This window comes from Mixophyes fleayi, chromosome 1 (assembly GCF_038048845.1).
Source record: "Mixophyes fleayi isolate aMixFle1 chromosome 1, aMixFle1.hap1, whole genome shotgun sequence".
Taxonomy (NCBI): Eukaryota; Metazoa; Chordata; class Amphibia; order Anura; family Limnodynastidae; genus Mixophyes; species Mixophyes fleayi.
In genome coordinates this window covers 120,206,050-120,231,798 of record NC_134402.1, presented here as the reverse complement: position 1 = coordinate 120,231,798, position 25,749 = coordinate 120,206,050, and the positions used below count along the sequence as shown (strand labels likewise).

General features: G+C 38.0%; 1 protein-coding gene across 1 annotated transcript; it reads left to right on the top strand.

Moving 5' to 3' along the window:
• The first annotated feature begins 2 nt into the window (after positions 1 to 2).
• ABHD18 (abhydrolase domain containing 18) lies at positions 3 to 22,934 on the top strand. Its single transcript, XM_075199983.1, has 13 exons — positions 3 to 186; positions 7,413 to 7,519; positions 8,805 to 8,889; positions 10,399 to 10,499; positions 12,686 to 12,764; positions 14,204 to 14,290; positions 14,807 to 14,832; positions 16,064 to 16,202; positions 17,289 to 17,378; positions 17,570 to 17,671; positions 20,013 to 20,346; positions 22,075 to 22,237; positions 22,835 to 22,934. Exons 2-13 carry the CDS (start codon positions 7,428 to 7,430, stop codon positions 22,884 to 22,886), a joined length of 1,350 nt encoding a protein of 449 aa, XP_075056084.1. The 5' UTR covers positions 3 to 186; positions 7,413 to 7,427; the 3' UTR covers positions 22,887 to 22,934.
• Positions 22,935 to 25,749: the final 2,815 nt, after the last annotated feature.

Below are 25,749 nucleotides of genomic sequence, written 5' to 3'. Positions count from 1 at the left end.
TACCAGGCGTACATGATAATTAGAAGCGGCGGTCTCTGGTATAGTACGTGCGCCACGTGACGTCATGGCCTAGCCCACCCCTCCCAGGCAACCTTGGAAACGGTCCAGTGAGTCAGCTGCCATCCCGAGGTGACTCCTACTGGCACCTGGGCACATGTCCGACCTACCTGCCCTACATGACACCCTGTGAGTATGTGTATATAGGGCACCGACTGCAGCTGCTGTGTCCCTGACCTGACCGTCTAACAGGTCATCACACTGACCAGTGTCTGAGAGTTCCTGCCTCATGTCATGTGTTTGCTGCTGTCCCCATTCACAGCAGGTGATCACCAACTAGGAACGGGAGGGAGATGACAGATAGAAGGAATCTCAACACTTCTACAGATAAAATTGTTACCATACAAATAAAAGCTGCTATTCTATTCCTTTATGCAGGGCTGTTGAATTTGTATACAAATACAGCAGGGTATCTAATGCTTGCTATGTATACTGTAGTTTGCATATAAATAAAATATGACTATTTTGGTGAAGTCAAGGTGGAAGCTGCACTTTGAATGTCCTGTGTTGGTTTCTGTATAGAGTAACAGGTGAGGGACTGAGAGATGTTTCATACAGGTGACTGGCTCATGGATAGCCATGGCCCCTTGCCTGATGTTTTTTTTGCAATGTTAAATCACTATAACTACATTTGTACACATTCCTGTTGAGCATCACACACATTTCTGTGCTTTCCTGCTTTTATTTTGTGGTTTCATTTTGAGCAAACAAGAAATGATTTGGATGCAATGTCATAGCCAGTTTGTGGGAGTGGAGGCTCTAAATTTGCCCTTTGTGTGGTGTTCATGGGGATGTCCCCAGAAATTGATAGATTAATTGAAAGTTTGAAATCGCCACTATAAAATGTGTGCCTAGTAGGTCTAAAAACACTCTTTTCAGTTGTTCTATTACAGATTTGGTGGACAATTCATTAGGATGAGATTTTCTTTAATGTGTTCAAAGGTGAAATCCATTGGTTTTTGTTACAGATACATCTGTCCTCCAGCAGGGTGTTTCTTTAATTACTGTGCTTTATTTTTAGGTGTGTTTTTAATACCATATTTACAGTAAAAATATCTGGTTGCTATTTAACTTCCCACCATATAAATTTTAACCACCCCTTACTGATAGCTATTATGCTTACATTGCACATCAGCACCATAGGATGTCCATTCCTAATGTTTGTAATACACCTAATGGACTTATCAATTCTCATGTGATGGTACATAACAGTGGCACCTATCCATTTATATTTACCCTGTGATTCCATGTAACTCTAATGCCTATTTAATACATTGTAATATGTTATGTTAATTTTCACTATAATGTGTTATCAGCCATATCAGATTACACAGTATTAAAGTACCAGAAGAACCGTGGGTCTAGACACCTGTCAATCCCATTGCTGTGTATACTGATTAGTGATGTGCACACAGTGGCGGAACTACCATTGGTGCAGTGCATCGGAGCCCATGGAGATAATGGGGTCCCGCCTCCCTGCATCGGGGCCCACAGCTCACTAGTTCCGCCTCTACATGCATACGACTGGAATATCACTGAGAAAATCTCTGTGTAGGGATGGTGGTTTGAGAATAATTTTTTATCTGAAGGGAGTTCTTTAATCCTGCAGATGGACTCCCCTTAATTATTTTTTTAGCTGCCCTGAGTAGAGTGATTGCTTACAAGATCTCACGGTGTGTACCAGCTTTTAGTCTAATTGAGTGTAATGAGGAAGGATTGGCTTGTTTAACAAGATTGCATATTTTTTTATGGCTGTGCTCCTGCAACCACTCAGAATGCTGAATGCCTAGGGCTAACTCAGATAGCAATTAAAACGGTATTCACAAGGTATAAAACATGGAATATGTGTACATTCATAATCTTTATTTTCAGAATGCCAACATGCTCTCCAAGTTTTTTTTACATAGTAGAGAATACATAACACACATGCACTTTCCTCACCAGCATCTACAATTGTTATTCCACTATCTTATGTATCAAGTGTTCCCCACACCTCTTAGATTGGGCCCTTGCTATCTTTTACTTTTTTATGTAATTCAATGTCATTTGTGCCCTGATTCCTTCAATGTACAGCACTGTGTAATATGTCAGGGCTTTAATTGTGAAAAATGATAATTTTAATAGTAACAGTAATGTTATATATGTTTCAAAAATATATTTAATTAACATGTCATTGTGGTTAAGCAACCTTTTGTGAATTGACTTTTAATTATATTAAATGGATATTTGTAACCCATTGTAATGTATAATTTCTGACAATCTTGACACTTATGAATGAAAACGAACGAAAACTCTCCTGGATAGGCTACAGATAAGCAATGTGTTGCTTGTATCTATTTGATTTAGTATGAGCTGCTGTAACTGTACAGCAGTTCTGGTAGCCAGGAAAACACACAGAAACCGCACCGCTGGTTACTATTTTTGTTAAAATCTTGGCTGTAATGTGCTACTAAAAAAAGAGATGGCCTTAGACACACTGTAATTTACATCTTGAACATTGCATGAAATGAGTTGTGATAAATTTTTGCTAGTTATAGGATCCATTACTGCTGTAAAAATCACAGCTTAAATAGGATAGATATAGTGATCGTCTTCCCTTAAATGTCCTGTCAGAGTTGTGTTCACATTGCACAGGGCTCTGAACACATAATTGTAACTGGATTACTCTATGATGGGGCTGTTCAGTGGGAGGGGATAGAAATGTGGGTGAAATGTGAAGGTTAGAATGTGGCTGTGTCATTGTGTGAGTGGTGGTTTTGCAGTAACTCTAGGATCTATAGTGTTATTTTGTTATTGAATGGTTAAGGTATTGCCACTTATTTAGCAAATATACAATTCTAATTGTGTTGCGTGTCTTTTTGTGGTTAGTGTGCCTTTTGTATATTGTCTGTGAACGGTTAGTTATCACATAGTACATGCAGTAAAGTCCAGAATTTGCAGGGTGCTTTCCCAGCAGTTCATGAGTGGCACGTGTGTATCTGCATGGATTGTTTATTTATTCTTTACATTGTAATCTACTTTGAAAGTACATTTATTTGTAAGCGTAAGCATTGCTGAAAAGTGCAAAACTGCACAAAAATCATCACAACCATTGATAACTTGCCAGCAAAATATCTTTCAGTTGTTTAAATTTAGCACATAGCTAAAAAAAAAAAAGTCAAGTGTTCTTGAAGTGTTTTTTTTTTTTTTTTTTTATTTTGTTACTGTGGATGCGCTGCTAAAAGAGCTTCTCTACCTGTGGAACATTCAACAAATCCTTATCCCTTTTGATCTTGGAGCGCTGATCCTACTTATTGATCTTCAATGTCGTCTTGAAAGAAAAAAATGATAATATTATTACTAATGGTAAAAAAAAAGAAGATGCTGCCTTAGAAAACACCTCCACATAACTATGTCTACAGTCCATAAATATTGGGACATCGACACAATTCTCATATTTTGGGCTCTATACACCAACACAATGGATTTGAAATGAAACTAACAAGATGTGCTTTAACTGCAGACTTTCAGCTTTAATTTGCATCCAAATCAGGTGAACAGTGTAGGAATTACAACGGTTTCTATATGTGCCTCCCACTTTTTAAGGGACCAAAAGTAATGGGACAATCGACTCAAAAGCTATTTCATGGACATGTGTGGGCTATTCCCTCATTATTTCATCATCAATTAAGCAGGTAAAAGGTCTGGAGTTGATTCTAGGTGTGACATTTGCTTTTGGAATCTGTTGCTGTCGACTCTCAATATGAGATCCAAAGAGCTGTCACTATCAGTCTAACAAGCCATCATTAGGCTGAAAAATCAAAACAAACCCATCAGAGAGATAGCAAAAATATTAGGTGTGGCCAAATCAACTGTTCGGTGCATTCTTTCTTTTTAAGAATGTTCCAGAGAGCTCAGCAACACCAAAAGACACGGAAAACCACGGAAAACAACTGTGGTGGATAACAAAATAGTTTTTTGCCTGGTGAAGAAAACCCCTTCACAACAGTTGGCCAAATCAAGAACACTCTCCAGGAGGTAGGTGTATATGTGTCAAAGTCAACAATCAAGAGAAGACTTCACAAGAGTGAATATAATGGGTTCACCACAAGATGTAAACCATTTGTGAGCCACAAAAACAGGAAGACCAGATTAGAGTTTGGCAAACAACATCTAAAAACGCCATTGCAGTTCTGGAACAACATTCTATGGATAAATGAGACAAAGATCGACTTGTACCAGAGTGATGGGAAGAGAAGAGTATGGTGAAGGAAAGGAACTGCTCATGATCCAAAACATATCACCTCATCAGTGAAGCATGATGGTGGTAGTAGTGTCATGGCGTTGGGCATGTATGGCTGCCAATGGAACTGGGTCCCTTGTATTTATTGATGATGTGACAGCTGACAAAAGCAGCAGAATGAATTTCGGGCAATATTATCTGCTCATATTCAGTCAAATGTTTCAGAACTCATTGGACGGCGCTTCACAGTGCAGATGGACAATGACCCGAAGCATACTGCAAAAGCAACCAAAGAGTTTTTTAAGGCTAACAAGTGGAATGTTATGCAATGGCCAAGTCAATCACCTGACCTGAATCCGATTGAGCTTGCATTTCACTTGATGAAGACAAAACTGAAGGGAAAATGCCCCAAGAACAAGCAGGAACTGAAGACATTTGAAGTAGAGGCCTGGCAGAGCATCACCAGGGATGAAACCCAGCGTCTGGTGATGTCTATGCCTTCCAGACTTCAGGCTGTAATTGACTGCAAAGGATTCGCAACAAAGTATTAAAAAGTGAAAGTTTGCTGTAGGATTGTTTAGTTTGTCCCATTACTTTTGGTCCCTTAAAAAGTGGGAGGCACATATAGAAACTGTTGTAATTCCTACACTGTTCATCTGATTTGGATGTAAATTCCCTCAAATTGAAGCTGAAAGTCTGCAGTTAAAGCACATCTTGTTTGTTTCATTTCAAATCCATTGTGGTGGTGTATAGAGCCCAAAATATGAGAATTGTGTCAATGTCCCAATATTTATGGACTTGACTGAATATTGAGACTGTTTGGTGCTATTGTTCCAAGTTTGATACACTAGTTGTGACAATAGCCCTTGGAATGCCCTCCTTTTCTTTTTGGTCTGTCTATCATATTCTCATATGAGTGAAATTTGTGGATCTACTGTCATACATGTCTTTTGAAATGTATAAATAGATTTTGAATTTGTTTAGTCAATTGAGTTTTTATCATAAGCGCAAGGATTCTGACCATGAGTGGTCAAATGGTTCTGCGTATGTATTGTATACAGTGTGTAAATGCAATGGTGTAAATTACATTTGTGCTTTTTGTGTTTATTTAAATTTTGAACACCTTGCCAGTTTTTAAAGTTACTATTTTATTGTTGGTTTAGTTTGCTTTGCATGTTTTACATGTTTGTATTACTGGTGTGTTTCTGCCTTTTTGTCAGGGTCCAGTGTATGAACTTGTATCACAAAAGGTCCGAGCTAGTTGTCATAAAAGGTGTTTAGCCTTGGTGTGAGTGAGGCATGACTTGTCCAATAGTACATTTCCCACCCCCCACTTTTTAGCAGATTCAAATGTATCAGCTCAATCTTTTGATCTTATAGTTCTTGTCATATTGTGATGTATCAAAGTCCCTAACCCAACAACCTTTTTTCTATTTATATATTTTGTTGGTTTGTGTCGATAGTTATGCTTCTCTATCCACAAGTTTCACTTTCATTGTCACTTCTTTCTGTAGCGGTCATATTCCCTTTTGAAGAATCTATTGATCGTGTGTTCAGCTTGTATGTTTGTGTTTGTGCAGTTTATTTTTATTTTGTTGTCATTGGATATGTGGGATATTGTTAAACTATGATTGTTTGTGTGGGTTCAATTAATACCTATTTGTTATTCTAAACTGGCTTGTGGTATGTTATTGAATTAATTGAGTTGCATTTGTGTTTATTTTGTTTGAATGTGCGGTCTAATTTAAGCCTGAAAATTGGGCGCAAGGAGACTTTGTATTACTTATAGAAATACATTTAAACCTATCAAAATAGATAAGCAAATCACATTACACAAAAACAGTGAATCCTAAACACTGCAACAACAACCAGTAGAATAGTGGAGAGGTAAGAAGGCCATTGAGCAAAACACCTTGGTCATTCAAGTAACTTTGAATAATGATCCAAACAATGTGAGTATTTAGATACAAACATAATTAAAATAATGGGCTGTTACTTGGGGCATTTTATATATTAGGTGTAAATAGTAGCAGTTGTAGAATATTAGGAAAATGTCAGGTGCATAAAGTTTACAAAGTCTGTAACATTTAAACTTGCTATTGAAGATCTGCTCCTGCCATCTTGATATCAAGACACCAAGAGACTTGTGCTGATCATTAGGAAAACGCAGATGCTATATCTATATTTAGCTGCTTTATGTAAAGTTAACATTAAGTAATAATGTGAACTTTGGCTGGTATAATCCAAGCATAAAATGAAGTTAAAACTAGTACATATTTGCCAACTCTCCCGGAATGTCCGGGAGACTCCCACATTTTGCGAGAGTCTCACGGACTCCCGGGAGAGTGTTGCAATCTCCCAGATCTGCCCAGTTCACTAGGAAGTGCCCACTGGGCAGAATTAGGTCCCAAATGCAGCGATTTCCGGAGAATCGCAGCGTTTGGCCCTTCCCCTGCTGTCAAATGACGCATTTGCGTCATGACGTCACGGGTTGGCGGGTCCAAAATGACCCGCATTTTGGAGGCCCGCCCCCCATCACACCCACCTCCCCCGCAGGCTCCCGGATACCAACATTTCAAAGTTGCTAAGTATGAACTAGTAACACAACCTATATGCTCTGCATGTTTCACTGGGTGGATGAAACAAGCTTAGTTATATAATTTTTTTTAATTTTTTCTTATTTGTGTGTATTTATTCACAAAATAATTAAATTACTAATACAACTTGCATGAGATTTTGTGTCCTGTGTGTTATACCTACATATTAGGAAGGAAAAACAGAACACACATTTATGCAATGTATTGCAATTTAAAGTTGGTTAATATTTTGTAGCTCTACTGGTATGCTTGGGTATTCAGTTGTTTCTTCATTAAACATAGTGTAATCCCTTATGTCTAGCAGTTTATAATTACACTTTATCTATGTGTATAAAACAATATAGCAGATGCATGAAGGATTGATACAGTTCCGGCAGTTGTAAATGTAAGTGCAGTGCTTAGCTGGATGTTGCAGACTGCAAGGTGATTAGAAATATAATTCATCCTGAATAGTCTGAAACTGTAAAATTATCTTTAGTACTACTGCAAACACTTTCTGTAATGCTTGTTGTTTTGGCGTTGCCTTTATCTTTCAGATGTGACTTGTACAAATGGGCTTGAGTAAACTGGATGTTCTCTACAGGCGGTTGCTCTTGACTAAGTTTTTCATTAGAGGATGGGGAAAACCCGAAGACTTGAAACGGTAATAGCTGTTGTAAAATAGCAATCTTTTTTTCCTTTTTTAGTTAGCAAGTTTTCTTAATCATCCATAGTATACATTTATTACCCTAAGTAATAGAAATTTTTTAACATAACTGTTCTTTTCTTCTGCTATATTGTGGTGGAAATAAGTAACCTACAAATGCTGCTTTTAATGGTTTCAACACATTAGTCTAGACCAGTGTTGGCTAACCTGTGACACTCCAGAGGGTAAACGTATGAACATGCGGGTTCTTCAAAACACGCGTGTTCGGCGATTAAATTTCAAGCGGCGCTGCATTGTAAAGGGAAGTTTCCCTTTACAATGCAGCGCCGCTTGAAATTTAGTCGCTGAACACGCGGGTGTTGAAGAACCCGCATGTTCATACGTTTACCCTCTGGAGTGTCACAGGTTAGCCAACACTGGTCTAGACTCTCAATGACTATTTCCGTCTGCCAGCTTTGACTCATTCTTGGCAGGCTGTACGCCTTTATAGCAGACTAAGCGATACAACATAATCAAACAGTTTAACCATTAATTTATAACTATAGCAACTAAAATGTAAAAAAATGTGCAAGTCCTCTCTGTTAGTGGATGTGTTTTTAAATTGTTAGTTTCAAAGCAACTTTGGTAAAACATGTTAAAGTATATCCTTCTTCCAACATTTCATAATTTGTAGCTAAAAGGGTGCAGATATGGGCCAAAAAGCTCAAATAGCCTAGTAAACAATGTTCATCTTTTTCTGCAAAATGGCAATACCATTTCTGGTCCTAACACTGCCTGATTTTGTCAATATCTACACTCCACATGTCCTTTATTAAGGATACGGAAAGGCTCACTATTCCTGATGGATGCAACATTGAAAAGCTATGCTCCACTGCACAACATGAAATATGTTTACTTTCACAAAGTAGATAAAGCATATATTGAGTGCTATTTCAGGCATATTATTTAGCTCTATAACGCATAGGCTTTAATATATTAAGTTTAGTAATACGTTTAGTTGCATTTTCAATGATCTTTACACTTTTTCAAAACAAGACATAATGCTTTTTGACATTAATGAGCTCCCTTTTTTCTGTGCAGTAGGGACCCTGTGCTATAATAATCATGATCTGTGATTTCAAAGGCTAAGCCCCTGTAGACCAAGTGCTTTCTCTCCAAATTAGCCAAGAGCATGACAGAGTGTACAGATATAAGGGGGAGGGGGGGGGAAAGGCTACGTCCTAAGCATCAGTTAGATAACACTGAAATATTTTTTTAATCATAGTTTTTATTCTATTCAAAGGATATTTGAGTTTCGAAAAATTATTGGAAACAGAGAAAAATGCCAGAAGCTGGTGCCAAAAGACTACCCAGTGCACATTGACAAGGTAAGGCTGGCATTTCAGTCCATCCAATTCAATCTTCCACCAACAGCAAGATCCCATTCTGCTCACTGTTGATTCAGGAGTGGCTCTATCCAGTTACATTAAAATGAAAAGGTGCTTTGCACATTGGGTCATTTAGCACAGTGCAATTCAAAACCCATACATAATCGCATTTGCAGGGAATATTTAAGACCCGATTTATTGCATGTAATAAACGCTTCTGAAGCATGTTGTTAAAAAGTAAAGGTTTTTGTCTATTGTACTTAACTAGCATTCTTTTAAAAGACCCATGTGTTTGAGCCCTAATACACGCAGTAATGAGACTGGAATTGTCATTTTTGACAAAAAAAAAATCTTATAATAAAAAAAATTAATGTATTGGTACAAAAGCATTGATCAAAACCATTAAATTGTAAAGTGCCCAAACTATTAATTTCTCAGTTGGAGTTAAAATAATAATCTGGGAAATTTTCACAGCATTATTATGTAGAAACAAATGTACACTCAAAAACATCTTGCTTTTATTTAAGCTATGAGTGCTTGTAGAATGTTATTAGGGACCTCTACGAATGCTGCTAGCTATGAAATTTCTCTGATCATCTTTTTCATCCAGACTAACTTGATCCCGATTTTATAATATTTTGTTTTGATAAATCTTAACAATTAAAGTATATCCTAAGTGAAAGCCCTGTTGCAATGTATAGTTATTATCATATAACATTTTAAGCACATTGGCTATGAAATTGTTCTCCCTGCTCCTTTCTGTGTGTCCTTGGTGGTATTTAACTTGGCTGTCAGTGTGTGCCAGCAAACCAAAAGCTGGCAGTTCAGTGATGTTGCAGAATATACCTCTGGCACACAGTGTGCATGCTGCCGCCAGTACATGGGCTGTTTTCTCTGCTGTTAAATATCCATAGCTGTCCAGAATATGGCCATCTCTTCATGCTGGCATGTACGCATTTGAATATAGAAGAAACAATACAGATATAACGCACAGTAAATGTAACTTATGTTTATATTGAGTGTGCAGTTGTTGTATTTAGGTGACATGTATTCCATACTTGCCTACTTTTGAAGGCAGCTGTCCGGGAGGGGGTCCGTCGAGGGGGGCGTGGTACGCTGTTAGGCTCTGCCCCTATCAATCTTAGGCAATTTTAGCCAATCGCAGTAGAGAGCCGGGCCAAGATGGCGCGTTTAGCCCTGCCCCCACCATCTTCAACAACGGCGACAGCTGGATCCTGGATTTTTGCCTGCTCTCTCGGGAGTCCGTGAGAACTCTTAAAAATTCATGAGTCTCCCGGACATTCCGGGAGAGTAGGCAACTATGATGTATTCTTTAAACCACCTTGTAGGTATTTTTATCTTCAGTAGATATCCTAACTTGGATAGTCAGTCCTCATGGTTAACCAATTCCACATCGCATTGGCAGGTCAAATACATTGCCTTTGTTCAGTTACATGAGACCTTGTAACAAACTGTATAACATACCGACATGTTCATGTTTTTATTTAGGTTGAAGAACAAACAGATTGTAAGATCCTCGATGGCCATTTTATCTCACCCATGGCTCACTATGTGCCAGATGTAATGCCCACTGAGACAGTAATCGCACGGTGAGATTGTCTACTTCTTCAAAATGTAAAAAATGTCCTCCAGTATAAAACCATAATGTGTAAGATGTCTACCTAGTTGGGTATGCAGTAACCTAAAACTTAATGCTTGGGTGTCATGTTTATATGGCTCTAGATATGTCCCCAAAATAAAGAAAACGGAACTTGGGTCTTGCAGGTTGATTTTCAAAGCCAATTGCAGACGAAAAGATCAGAAGGTTTTAGGTTAAAGCTCTCAAATAAAAAAAAAAAAAAGTATTACATATTTATTATATTCATTAAAAATATTTGAATACAACAGCAAAACATTGAAAGTTGTATTACACATACACTGGGATTTGATATAAATATCAATAAATATTTAAGGCATTATGGAAAATCTCTGACAGATATAATACACAAAGAAAGTTGAAATAAAGTCTATGGTGTAGCATTATACTTTATAGCCATTTAGATTATGAGAAGAGTCTAAGTAGTAAAACCTATAAAATATTAACATTTGACTCTTGGTCAAGTAAACTGGCCGAATAATGCATATGGAATAAAAAAAATCAGGGATTTTCCTCCCGGGCTTGTTCAGTGGGCTCCCTTTAGATTGATTTATATTTTAAGACTTACTAAACACTACTTTTCATTCTTTTTCACCTCTCCATTGATTTAAAACTAACATTTTACCGCTAATAACACAATGAAATGTTAAAAAAAAAAAAAAAAAAAACAGACAAAAAATTGAAGGTGGGATCAGTTCTATTTAAAATATTTTTAATGAACATAACTACCAACCACAATAGTAAAATAATTAAATATATTGAAGTAAACAAATAATTGGTAATAGAGGCTGATTCCTTCTTCAGTGCAGATAAACAATTTACATAATTTAGAAAAAGTTTCAAACCAAGAGGTAGATTTACTAAACCTTCTAAAAATTAAAAGTGGAGGTGTTACCCATAGCAACCAATCAGATTCTAGCTAACATTATCCAGAATGTACTAGATAAATGATGGCTAGTAAAATAATCAGAAAACGCATTCGTATTTGCTTAGGTAGCACTGATTCATTTGTGGCAATTTAGCAGTTATTTATGTATTTGAATAATTTTTAGCCTCACTTACTTCATTATATTCACCTAAATTTATATGAAGGCATTTTGCATACACTTAAGTCAGTCAGTTTTTAGAGCTGCTTAGTTTGTAACTCAGTCACCACATTCACTATACCACAGCCTGTCCGTGCTGTTTGGAGGTGTAGTATTATCTTTTTACATCTCCCAGTGGTGGGTTTGCGGTCATGTGATTTTACGTAATAGGGGTGTATGCTGGTACCTAGGATGTCAGCCAGAGCAAGCATACAAGTTAGCTCTGATTGCTAATTATCACTACCTTTATTAGAGTATATAAGGCCACCTTTGGTATGTTGATATTGTCTTTATTAAGATCCTTTAGTGGACTGAAACAACAAAGCACACATGGTTTGATAATTCATCTGCAATACCTAAGTGTGCCATTTCTTTCAAACATTTGCTGTAGTAAAAGGCAGATAAATTCACTATGCAAAGATAAATGATAACACTTTTTGTGTCCTGTGCAACTTCACTAATAAGACTAGGGGGTATATTTACTATACTGCGGGTTTAAAAAAGTGGAGATGTTGCCTATCGCAACCAATCCGATTCTAGCTGTCATTTTGTAGAATATACTAACTATATGATAACTGGAATCTGATTGGTTGCTATAGGCAACATCTCCACTTTTTCAAACCCGCAGCTTAGTAAATCTAGCCTTGGGAGACTATGACAAATGACTGAGTGACTTTTCTTCTTCACCTGATAATAGCAGTGAGGCTGCAAATGAAGAATGTAAAATGTTATAGAGATCGCCGGAATGTGTGGTTTTTTTTTTTTTGGTTTTTTTTTTTTATGTAATTTCGAGATATTTTAATATGGTGTCCCTTGGATTATAAACTTACTGGGGCATGGCCTCCCTCGCTTACTGTTTTATTCCACTATATGTAATTTGTACCATGATCTCCTTAATATACAGTGATGAGTAAAATGTTGCAGCATAGTACACAATGGATAATAGTAAGGAATAATGATTATTTACAGAAGAGAAATGACTATTGATATATATTCCCCTCCCCCCCACATCCCCTTCCCCCTTCTTAATATGAGCACTTCTTTGTTTTCATAGATTTCAGTTTATAGTCCCTAAAGAATGGAAGAGCAAGTACCGGCCTGTGTGTATCCATTTAGCTGGTACAGGTGACCATGTAAGTGTGGCATTGGTGAATTTACTTATACACCAGGGCGGGTGTTGCTTTTTATTTTTTTTTTTATTTTTTTTGTATACTGTTGAACATTATGAATATAAGTCCTTCAGTACTCTGGTATTCTGGTAATTGTAGTTTAGTAAGAGCTGGAATACTGAAGTGTGCACTTAATACTCTCCTATCCAGCAAGCAGCCTGAGGTGTCATGCTGAATAGCTATGGTGAGGGAAGCCATGACATAAACCGAATGTGGGGTGTCTTGTGAGCCCTTTCATCGTTGTAGACCTGACATGGAACTTCAAGATGTAAGTCAAAAAAGAAATGACTGGGCTCCAGCCATTATAGTGCTTTTCAATAGACTTTACTTGTGTCGTACGAGGAGCAGAGTTTGGATAGCAGGAATCCAGATTACCCGAAAACAATGGTTCACTCGTGTTACAGATTCCAGATCCATATTCGTGTTGACAGAAAGTTAGACATTCCATCTGTCGATATGCGAAACACAAATTTGTGACCTGGCCAAAAGCCTAACGCCAAATATACTAAAAGGAAAGAATACCTGTTTCCATAAGCCCATACTTGCCAACTATGTTGTTTCCTGTCACTCAGAAGTATTACACACTCACTGCATCAGGCTGTCCTACTAAAAGGAAAGTGAGTAGTCATTGACAGGAATCGCTCAAAAGGGCATAATTTCTAGTCAAGGCAAGATAGAGGATTATAATGAACTCCTAATTCATCCTAATCATAGTGCCTCTAATCTGGGCATACAAGTTCAAGTCCACCTTTTTTTTAACACCAGTAGTCCCAAAGAGTAATTTATGACAATGAGATCCCTATGTATAGAATAAATTCTTCTGTTACCATCAAAAGGCTAAGGAATGCATGTGCCCATTCACTGTACATTGCTCACTAAATGAAGTTGTGGTTGTGTTTTTCCTAGACGTAATGTTTTTGTTGTTGTTGGGTTTGTATTTTTGGAGGGGAGCCCCAAAACGATCCTGGTACCTGGGCAATGTGGAGGGTCACATTGTATATATTTTTGTGTGTTTCTTTTGTCCCGCTGAAATATATTTGTCTAATAACCAATTTGGACCACTACAAAACAAGGCTCATGATTGGGAAATGTTGCTATAAACAACAAGAACATCTCCCCAGGCTCATTGGAATGTACAACAAGACCCTCACCCTGATCAGCACTCATGTGAAGCAATCCATTTAAATGATGGAGGTCTGGGGTTTCTTATGGGCTACCACTTGAAATGCCATTAATATATACCACCTCTAAATTTGACTATTTTAAGTAAGATAACATTGGCCAAGCATTTGAGATTAATGTTAGTTCACACATGTAAAGGGGAACTATAATAAATACTCATATAATATTATGCATTATTTTAACTTTCTGAGTATAATGCATGTATTTTTCCACCCCTTTAGTATTACTGGAGGAGGCGAACATTAATGGCCCGTCCTATGCTTAAAGAGGCCGGCATGGCTTCCCTGTTGTTAGAGAATCCTTATTATATCCTTTTCTTTAATTAACAAACTGTATTGTGGCACAATGTTTTGCTAAAGTGTATAGGTTAGTCCTTTCCTTCTGTTAGTCAGTATGGGTGCAGTCTGCGCTCCACTAAGATCTTACAACATAAACCTGCACAAGTACTGTCAGACTGGAGTAACACAGGGTGTAAAGTATCTGTGCTAAGGGTTCTTCTCACAGTACCAAAGACTGCTCAGGCTATGTAGTGTAATGCCTGTCACTACTTGCAGTGAGGTACGGTGACACCTAATGGTTATCTCTTTCTGCTAAAGATTGCCTGTAAAAAGCATTTTCCCTGAATCTCCAGGAGCGTTACATTACAGATAAATAGTTATAATAGTTAGTTTTTGATTTATGAAATGAGTGAGCTGTTGCTTGCTCAGGTTGTGATTTTTCTGCTCCATTAGTTTATCATGACCATTAGATAAAGTGCCACTGCTCACTGCATTGTGTGTTCTGTCTACACATTAATACCTTTCCTTGACTCCATTTTTTTACATGGCTGCAGAAAACCGAAGGACCAACTGTAAGTATTTCATGAGTTTTTCCTACACTGAAAGCTACTTTTTAAGATTATTTTGCTGTCTATTTTTTTAAGGTGCTTTGCTCAAGGTAAGCAGTTCCTTTTGTGTTCAACTTATTATCACCCTTTGGTACTTCAAACAGGCTCCTCCCACTTCTGACTAAAAACTCCTCTTGATGGTCCATGATTAAATGTAGAATTAGCCCTCATACAAGCAACCTCTTTTTCTGTCAGTTTCACTAATCAAAATTCTGTTTTAATAAGATGCATTATTCCATTATTCTGAAGCAGAGGTGTCCAAACTCTGTCCTGAAGGGCTACCAACATGTCATATTTTCAGGATTTCTGTAACCATTCATAGGTGAGTTAATCTATTTGGCTGAGTCAGTAATTATCCCACCTGTTTCTACAAACGGAAATCCTGAAAACATGACCTGCTGGTATAACCCTTGAGGACTGAGTTTGAACACATATGAGCTGGCAAGTTCCTGTTGTCTGTGAATTGGGATATAATTTGCAAGGGACATTAATATAAAACTGTAAATCTAAATTGTGATGTTATTTGTACCATTAATGTATCATAAGGGATAATATAATGTCTGCAGTGAATGATGATGTTAGGAGAACATTTTTAAATATGTGACATAAGGGGGCAGATTCAATTGAGAAAAAAAAACTGTGTGAGGTACCTCGTTTCGTTTCCATACTTTTACCGTACTACCAGTAAAAATGCACGGCTGAGATGTTCTGAGGAACATCGCAGCCAATTGAATCTTCCCCAATGTCTCAGAACGTCTTGGTGATATAGGCTCATTAACAGACGTGGTGCATGTTCCCATGTTTCTCATGCGTAGTATGAGAAAAAGCTAATGCTGACGACACACTTCCATAATTCAGCTAATACCCAGCATTTGGATTGATATTGCGGTATGTGTCTGTAAAATGACAGCAATGTCCAATAATAATCTGATCGTAGTAGAATGGATCATTTTCATGCATGTTGGTGGAAGAGTACAACCACCAGCATGTGGGTATGGTGATCTTCTGACTGATCTAACAGGCCCCTGTGAAGCCGGAAGAGAGTCAAACACCTGGATCTCATCCAATTTGGCTACCTAAATGTGTGTCCAACTTGGACACTGATCCTGAAAATATGTCAGGCGAGCAGGAGAAAAGTCTTTACTATCTGGATTACTACAAACAATGTGTTTTCTCTTCCTACCTGTTTGAAAAGGAGGTCAAGCTTAAAGAATGTCTCTGACTTGTTTGTGATGGGTGGAGCTCTTGTGCTGGAAACTGCTGCCCTCTTGCACTGGCTGGAGAGAGAAGGATATGGTCCTCTGGGACTGACTGGCATTTCAATGGGGGGCCATGTAAGTCAGACATTTCTTTTGTACATTTATCACTTCCAAACGTTACCATCATTCTAAAAAACAAATGGATAATTTTGTAGTAATTTGTTATGATCAAATAATTAGGTTAGCAGCACCTGGCTGAAATGACCTTTATTGGAATGGAAGTAGTAATAGTGTACGTACTTTTTCACACATGGGTTCATTTTGTTGAATGAAAAAGTTTAATCTGTTATGGATTACTTGTCACATGAGATTAGATCATTATTAAATTTTAGAGCTTGTTTAGGATGGTTGTTAATCATGTCTTGCTGGGGAATTAAATTGACAGCGTTACTCATGAGAATAACGCGGCACGCGTACTATTACCGTTAGTACAGTACAGTCATTTTAACGCGGCTCTCAGAGCTGTGAACAAAAATTAGTGTTGAAATTACTGTAGTAACGGTAATAATGTGCACTATCACCGTAGTAACGGTAACCGTGCGTAGGCCGCGTTATTCTCACAAATAACACTGTCTATTGAAATCCCCCCTTGGAATGTTAAATCTTAGATTTGAAAAAGGATGAAGCTTCTTTTTCACATGACTATATAAGTGTGTCTTAGGTGCTCTCTGCACAGCTATCCTCACTCCAGCTGGAAGAGTGATATACAGTCAGAAGTCAACAGGCGCAAGTAAAGTATGGGGGGTAAAAAGAAAAAAGGCCAGGTTATCAGTAGGATAGTGTGACAAACATGAGTGGACTTTACTTCCGCCTGTTGATTTCTGACTGTATATCACTCTTCCAGCTGAGTGAGGATAGCTGTGCAGAGAGCACCTAAGACATTATTACATGAATTAGCCTTCATTCCCTTATCCTTCCCAGCAATTTATAATCCTCTGACTGAAATAGATAATTGGTAGTACCCTGCTTTACATAACAGGATTATGTTGTCCCACTCGCCCCCTGCAGTGAGCCAATAATAACAGATATTTAACAGACTAGGCAAGTGTCAATTTTTCATGTTTGTCACTTGTGTCCATTTTGTGTATAGAATATGTCAGATTTAATTAGGAGCGCGGGTTTTTGTTGCATTTTGAATTTTTTCTTCCTGTATATTTTCAGATGGCATCATTGGCAGTGACCAACTGGCCAAAGCCAATTCCATTAGTCCCATGTCTTTCCTGGTCAACAGCCTCTGGGGTCTTCACAACAGTGAGTGTCCTTTTTTACTCTAAATCTCTGCTTCTATATTGTTTTCATATCTCTGAAACGTCCTTCATTTGTGGCACATCTGCGCACAAAAGTTGCAGTAAGTATCCAGATTTGTGAAGCCTCAATAAAGCTACATTGTAATTTTATAGTTTTTTTTTTCTTTTTCTCCCCTTGTCCATTGTCTGATTTAGGGTGTTTTAAGCAAAGCTGTGAACTGGAGAGAGCTGGAAAAGCAATACTGCACACAAGCAGCATATGAGGAGGAAATAATGCATCTGCTTGAGTACTGTGGGGTAGGTAAATTATACTGTATTGAAAAGGTGTAATATCATCATAGAGAGATTCATATAATTCCGCTTTAGAAGTCCACAAAATAATACAATCTTGGAAAAAAAAAAAAAATTAAAAACAAAATACATCCCATATACAAATAAGGGTAGAGCCTCAAGTTCAGGCAGATTAATGAAATATAAATATTAAAGAGGGCACAGGGTAATAGTATAATCCTTACAGAACACCACCCAGAATGTAACCTGTTGTATTTGGTGGAAACTACTTTGTTTAAGGTAAAATCTGATATTTTACTTGTCTGGTATGTGCTGTATTCTTCTTTGCGTGTCTGTTGTAAATGGACAGGAGTGTTTTCATTCGGATTGGCAAGTTCAGTGACATAGGTAACATTTGTTTGAATTAAATGAGCATAAAATGTATACAGAAAAGTAGTACTGGAAAGCTATTGAATGGATGGGCACAATAGTGTATCCAGGTAAGTAAAACTCCAGATTTGATTTTAATATAGTGAACTCCACCCAATACTAAAACTTAAGGTTTTTGGGTTTTTTTTAGAGTTTTTTTGGTGTGGGGCCCTCTATTACTGGTAACTGGTCTATTAATACCGCTTGTACTTAATGTGTGGACCTGACTGGCTTTAGGGATTTTGTCTGCTTTTCTCTTACCTATTGTCTTTTTTTACATGTTATTCTATATTGCGATACTACACTAGATGTGCACCATATTTTCTATTCAGTATGCAATGGAAAGGTTTTACCCAAGAAAAACTCATCATCATCATCATTTATTTATATAGCACCAACATATTCCATAGAGCTTTACAATTGGGGACCCATAAAACTGTACTGGGAATAGCTAACAACATAGTGCTTGGGGGATTTTTTTTTTTGTTAGAATGCAGAATAAAGCCTTGGCAGGGGCGTATACTCTAGAGCAGAACATCTCCATGCCACTTCTAACGTAAGCCTGGGATATAACCTGTGTATTACCAGATTGAACCCTTTTGAACAAACAATGTTGTTGATGGGTTCATTATTTGTTAAGAGCCGTAAGTGCAAGAGCGAGTGATGAACATAGCAAGTTGCTGGAGCAACAGTACACCATTTTTACAGTACAGCATTTTGGATAGTTGTTGTAGACAACAGAGCTGTTCACAGCCTACTAACCCAGGGTTATATGATTCTTTTCTTGCAAAAAACATAATTGATTTTGAAAGTGTGTCCTATGTGTACCTGCATATCCAGTCTCTGGTCTGCATATTGTACTTGATTGAGAACTTGGGTTGATCGATCTCATTCAGGGTATACATTGTACTAATCTAGACACTTGGCAGTCTCCGGAGTAGTCTGCTGGTTTAACCAGAATTTGCAAATTCAGTTTTTTAAATTTTACTATAGATCCCCTCTGGATACATTTTCCATAGAAATTTATTAGCAGCTCTTTTATATGATTGCATTTTAGGCCTGGGGATATTTTAAACAATAAAATTAAAATCTAAATTGTGCTCTTGAACTTTTCATGTTGATCATCATCATTTATTTATATAGCGCCACTAATTCCGCAGCACTGTACAAAGAACTCACTCACATCAGTCCCTGTCCCATTGGGGCTTACAGTCTAAATTCCCTAACATACACACAGACACATATACACAGACTATGGTCAATTTGTTAGCAGCCAATTAATTTACCAATATGTTTTTGGAGTGTGGGAGGAAACCGGAGCACCCGGAGGCAACCCACGCAATCACGGGGAGAACATACAAACTCCACACAGATAAGGCCATGGTCGGGAATTGAACTCATGACCCCAGTGCTGTAAGGCAGAAGTGCTAACCACTTAGCCACCGTGCTGTTAGAGAAAAGTTCTAAATACATATCCCATAAATTGATGTACTTCCACAGTAGAACAGTAGTTCGCCTGAAATAAAACAAGGAAGTTATGAGGACAGAACATAATTGGTTCCCCACAAGGAGCAGTTCAACACACATCTTATGTACTATTAATTTACGGAAACCTTGATACTTCTACGAAGTACCGTAATCATTTGTATTTGCTTTAAAACTCATATTGAGGCAGAACCTTTGTTAGAAAAACTTTTTTAGAGACAGGTAAAGCTAAGCTTTATGAGAGGAATGGAATTACTGTAGTTAGTTAGCTTTATTATCATCAACATTTATTTATCCAGCTCCAGCATATTCCGTATTGCTTTTTTGGTAACACACCGTAATAAAACAATACTGGGTAATACAGACCGAGAGGTGGGAGGGGCCTGCCTGCAAGCTTACAATGCTTTATGTAATGTATTATTTTTTTTTTTATTTTTATTTTCCTTCCCACTAGAATGATTCCTTCAAGATGGGACAGGAGTTTGTAAAAGATTCTCCAAGAAGTGTTGACAGCCTGACCCACCTAAAACTTGCCACTAGTTTCCTAAGATTTAACAGCACCCAGGAATCCTTATCTGCTGACCCTCTTCAAGCTTCAAGTAACAATGACCATGGACTGAGTTTAGGAGGTGAATCTAAAGAGTCGTACATTGGACAAGCAATGTCTGATGGTATGAACAGCTGCCTGAAAAGAGAAGCGACAAAGAGAAGTGAATCTCTGCAGACGGAGTCCTTCTCGTTTATGAAAGGAGTCATGGATGAGTGTACACATGTGGCCAACTTCTCCGGTATAAATCTTGCCCTCTCCCTTCCATAAATTTCCTGAATACTAACAATAGTCCTCGCTTAACTGTATGCTACTGAAAGTTACACTCACTTTCTGCACACACTTTGGATTGATTTTTTTTTGCACTGTACAAGTTAGAAGAATCTAGGATTATCGTAACTGGCTTAAATAAAGGTTGGCATAAATATTGGAAATTTGGGAGGGAGTTGCCTCAGGAGTATTTATGTACTCACATTGATAATGAGTGATATTCTCAGTGAGGAGAAAATTATTTTACATTATGATTTATTTTTATTAAGTTATTTTTATAAGCAGGAACATCGCAACAGACGCGACACTCTGCCACCTACCCTAGCCACACATCACAGTAATGTTACCTAGACCACAGAGTCGAAGCATGAGCCCCAATCTATCCAGGCAGTACTGTTTTGCTCCCATAAGACTGGAATGGTCAGAATATGTGTCAACTGAGGTTTCTCCATAGTGGGTAAATCTGTACCAGTGAGAATACTTCATACACCACTCTGTACAGTTTCATAGAGAAGGTAAGGGATACAGGGGAAGACATTAAAAGTAGGGTGGCAAAAGATCAGATACAATCCAAGATCATTGCAGGATTTTGAAGGCTATGAACAAACCACCACCTAACCATAACTAAAAGGGCTGTCAAGTATATCATGTTTCAAGCTTTAAACTTTTCAAATTGCAGGGTTGAGAGAGCAAGCCGAAACAGGACAGTGGGCTAAATGAAAGAGAGCAAAATAGAATTAATTTTCTTGAACATATTTTGAGAGTCTATTCATGTATGAGATATTATGTTAAATTGGTAATTAAGTAAATCGACCCCAATTCGTTAAAGCCAATGTGGGTCATTCTGCACACTATCTTTTTTTTTTTTTTTTTTTTTCTTTTTTACAAAGGTCCCAATGACAGGTTGCAAATTCAGTGTGATAAACTGTAACAAACCTCTATTTCTTTTCCTCAAATATTTGAATCTATCCACCAAACCTGCTGGAAAGGTGACTGTCTCTCTGGTAGACGCATAATAAATTGGGAATACCAGTTAAACATCCCAAATGATATGAAGACCAGAGTAAAAATATTGATAAGGGAATGTGAACAATGCCCAAGCCTTTTATGATGCACAAACAAACTGAGGGCCGTTCTTGTGACACTAATGTCATGTATTCATGCAGAACCCATATATTGAAATTTGGCTGCTTCACGATGTCACCCATGTTTATCAACAGCACAGTGAGCATGCTCCTGCCAGTACATGTGCTATTCACATCGTAATACTCTTAATTCACAGCTGGCCAGAAAATGGCCAACTTCATGCACACTTGTAAAAAAGTGAATATAGTAGAAACTATATAGCTGTAAGACACAGTAAATGTAATTGTATAAGTTATGTGCTGTCTGCTCATATATGTTTAATGTGTAGGTAAAGGGTACCCCATAAGTATATTCTGCACATACTCTGGATTCTCCTTATGTAATTTGAACAGATTAATTGTGATGATTTTTTTCTTATCAGTGATTGTGTGAAATGTACTGAATTATATGGCATTAAGTATTTGTAAATAATTAGTAATGTTATCATCTCCAATACAAAGACCCGTTATTATTATTCTCTGCTTTTTTGCTCAACTATTCACTGACGATTTATTGTTCTCTACTCATTTACCAATGTTCATGTAATACATTTTGTCTTGTTTCTCCTTTTCAGTTCCTGTGGATCCAAGCTTAATAATAGTTGTTCAAGCCAAAGAGGATGCTTATGTCCCAAGGGTTGGTGTACGCAGCCTCCAGGAGATTTGGCCAGGGTGTGAGATTCGATATCTCGATGGAGGCCATGTTAGTGCCTATCTCTTCAAACAAGGGCTTTTCAGGTAATGAATAGGTCCCTCAAAGTGAACCTGTGTCACCTTCACACAGAGGTGGCATCCATTTTGATGGCTATATGCTAGGGGACCAGTGATATCACTGAGACACTGGTGATTAATATATTATTATATAATATTATATTTGGCCTTGCTTATGTTCATAACGTTTATCTTACACCGGTTATAAGACTTGTTATCCGGAAAGCTTTGCACTTGTGGTACATTGTAAAAGAACGGTACTCTGTGTAGAGTACATATAACAAGTTCCACATAATGAAGTATGTCCTCGGAACCCTTAAAGACTGTTCCAGGGAATACTGGAAATGGTGCTGTTACGCCACCACAGACTCCTTTTGCTATGGAAGCTGCAGTTGAGTGGAGGGCTTCTCAATAAAGCCCTGGGGATGAGGCAGACACGAATATTTTTAAAAACAAAGTACTATTTTTTTTCCTACAACCGCTATCAAAATATAAAGGTTCTTTAGATAGTTAACAGGTGGCTACACAGCGCTAATTCCTGAAGCTATGGCCCAAATAGCCAGTTTATGGTTGGTTGTTTTATTTGTGTTGAGTATTTCACTTGTTTTTTTTCTTTCTTTCTAGGCAAGCAATCTACGATGCCTTTAATCGATTTCTTCATAAGTATCCTATGTGATTTGTTGTGTTTTTGGTATTTTTTGTGTTTCTACATCCATTCCGTCCTCCTAAAAGACTTGTGACACTGACTGTATTAAGCACAGTTCATGGGGCTTGTATTAAAAAATCATGACACTTTCCAGTATGGTGCTGCTCTTCCAGATGTCTGAAAAGAAGGGAATATACACTGATCATTAGGCACAGCCTTTGAAATGCGATTCATACAAAAGCACATGTCTGTGTGTGTCTATATGAACAGGTTTTTCTTTGAAGGGTGTGATCGGGTTTTCCTTAATGCTAAAGTTTTTGTTTTGTTTTTAAGTAGATTTGGCAAATTACTGCTTAACATGTCTTGTTTGTTTTCATAAACATACTGAGTGCTTTGTACTTCATTTTTCTAACTCTTTAACAGCCTGGTGTGTAAAATTTAATGATTCAAGAAGGATGTAAAACTCAAATATACCTCGTGGCTGTAATATAATCATTGAATGTAAATGGTTTACTGTCAAGAATATACTTTACCGTGTTTTTATGTCACATCAGCATGATTTTTTTCACTGGTCAAGAAAGTGCCTAAATGATAAATAAAAAAATAAATTTTATATGTATATATACACTTGAGTTTATCTCAAATATCATATCATGGTCTTCAGTAAGCCAATAACCTGGTTCCTATTTCAAAGAGAATTTCCAATGCTGCCACTTAGCAAAGAGGTGTGGAATAATGTATGGAGTGTTCCAGAAAACACAGAGCGTTGCTTAACTGGAGCAGCGAATTTGTTGTGTATATTGTTGTTTTTTTTCTTTGAGTGTTAATGATCATTTCCTTTTAAGGTATTGGTAAACATGATGTAGGTTCAAAAATTGTGGTCTACGTTTGTGTTGCGCATTGGTGACTAACCCACGACTCTTTTGTATTTTAAATGTGGCTTACAGCGGTGAGGAATGGGAGGGGAGGGGGGGTGCTATTTAAGCAGAGAGTAACAATTGATACGCAGCAGACGACTTCCACATCACGGGACCTTCTCTGCTCAATGCAGGGAAGGTCACACAGCATACTGGAGGAGGAGGAATGAGTGTAGTGTGTGTACTTCCTCTGGAGGGAGAGCACTGCTGAGTCCTAGGGCTTCAGCTGTAGTGGTAAGTGGGGGAGGTGTGATGAGCATAGGAGGGGGTATGATGGGCATCTGAAGAGGCATGGCTCTTTGTGGCATCTAGAAGATATTCTTTGTTTTTTAGAGAGAGATTCAATTGGCCGTGATGTCACTGGACATCACTGCATTGTCCAGCTGTGCCGATTGCTGGCCATTACCTCCATGGGGTGCATGGAAAAATGAGTCAAGATTCCTTTCTCAACATTGGCACGATGTGTCTTTGTGGACTGTTCCAGAAACACAGTGTTGAACTGAATGCCCCCTTATTTTCTTATTGGTTGGGTACCCCTGTTCTAGCACATTAACATTAGAGTACATCTTTTAGAGTCTGCTCTAGGAGTTGAGTGATATTGTTGTTTTAGTACACCACACTTTTCTACCACGAAAACAGTTGTTTACTGAAGATCTTAGTGACCCTATCGTAAATAATTTAGTGACCCTAGCGTAAATAGTTTCTGAAGCGCTTCAGCTGACAAATTGCTTATAAATGGCAACAGTGGCTGCCATAGCAAGTTGCAAGTATATGCAAGAGGAATGGTTTTCAGTAAATACTGAGTGAAGGTATAGAACCTCCCGCTCAACCTGGAGAAAAACTGACGTATTACACCAGACAGGAGTAGGGCTGTGGCAGAGAATTAAGTATATGATATGAGACCTGTATAAACGGGTACACGTGAGTCAATATGAAGTAGAAGTAAAAGCAATTATGGAGAGAGACCGCCTGTGGGAAGCCCTTCGTTTATTTTGATTTGGCATCCTGAAATCTAGTTCCAGAGTAGTGTGAACCACTTGCCAAAGAGGACTTGATTAGCCTAAGTATCACCTTGAGATCATTTGTTTGTTCCTATTTGTGTATAAAGATAAATATTAATAGCAAATAGAACAGTAAATACAAGGATAGTGTACATTAATATAATACCTCATAAAGGAAAAGTATTGAATTGCAAAAGCAACACATTTTCATAGATAATCTCAAGTGAACATCATGTAAATAATTGAAAACAGCAGTTAAAAATACTAGCACATAGCAAAAAATAGAAATCATATTTCTCTTTCATCCAGTCTGGGGGACACTGCTTACCATGGGTTGTGGAGGGGAGCACGGGAGTTGGCACCTAGCTAGTTAATCTTTAGCACTGCTGACAGACCCCTCCCCTCTACAATCCCCCTGCCCCTTCCTGTTCAGTTTATTTTAGGTGCCCATGGAGTTGGGCAGTGTTTTAGTACTGTTAGTGTTTTTTTCACTTTATTTTATTTCATTTAATTCCTTTTTTATAGGAACTCCTTTTTGGTGGCAGACTGGGAGTGTGTTCTATTATAGAGAACACACGCCACAGAACAGCAGCGTAGGCACTGCTCTGTCAGATGAGAGCCAGAGGCTCTCACTGGCAGAGTAAATAGGGTGCCTGAATACTGAGTGACAGGTGGTCTCTCCGGACCGCTGTCACCCTTGGGGCCTCCCCGATAACCGGCGCTGCCACTGTGGGCATGGAGTGCCGGTTTTTGGAAGAAACAAAATGCCGGCGGCCATCTTGGATTTCTGCGGAGGACAGAAATCGGAAAGGGGCCATACCAAGATCCCCCCTCATGCATAGGAGGGGGCATCTGGGTGCAAATCCGCTGCGGAGACCTCAATTGAGGTCTCCACTACTCTGCCATATACCACCTATTTATTTTTATAAGGTGGCCTCTAAAAATCTACAGAGATACAGCATTAAGAGGGGGGAA

Coding starts and splice junctions, on each gene's coding strand:
- ABHD18 (XM_075199983.1), top strand. CDS start 7,428: ATGGGCTTGAGTAAACTGGATGTTCTCTACAGGCGGTTGCTCTTGACT. Junction 17,379..17,569: donor CCTCTGGGGTCTTCACAACA/GTGAGTGTCCTT, acceptor TGTCTGATTTAG/GGTGTTTTAAGCAAAGCTGT. Junction 22,238..22,834: donor TTCAAACAAGGGCTTTTCAG/GTAATGAATAGG, acceptor CTTTCTTTCTAG/GCAAGCAATCTACGATGCCT.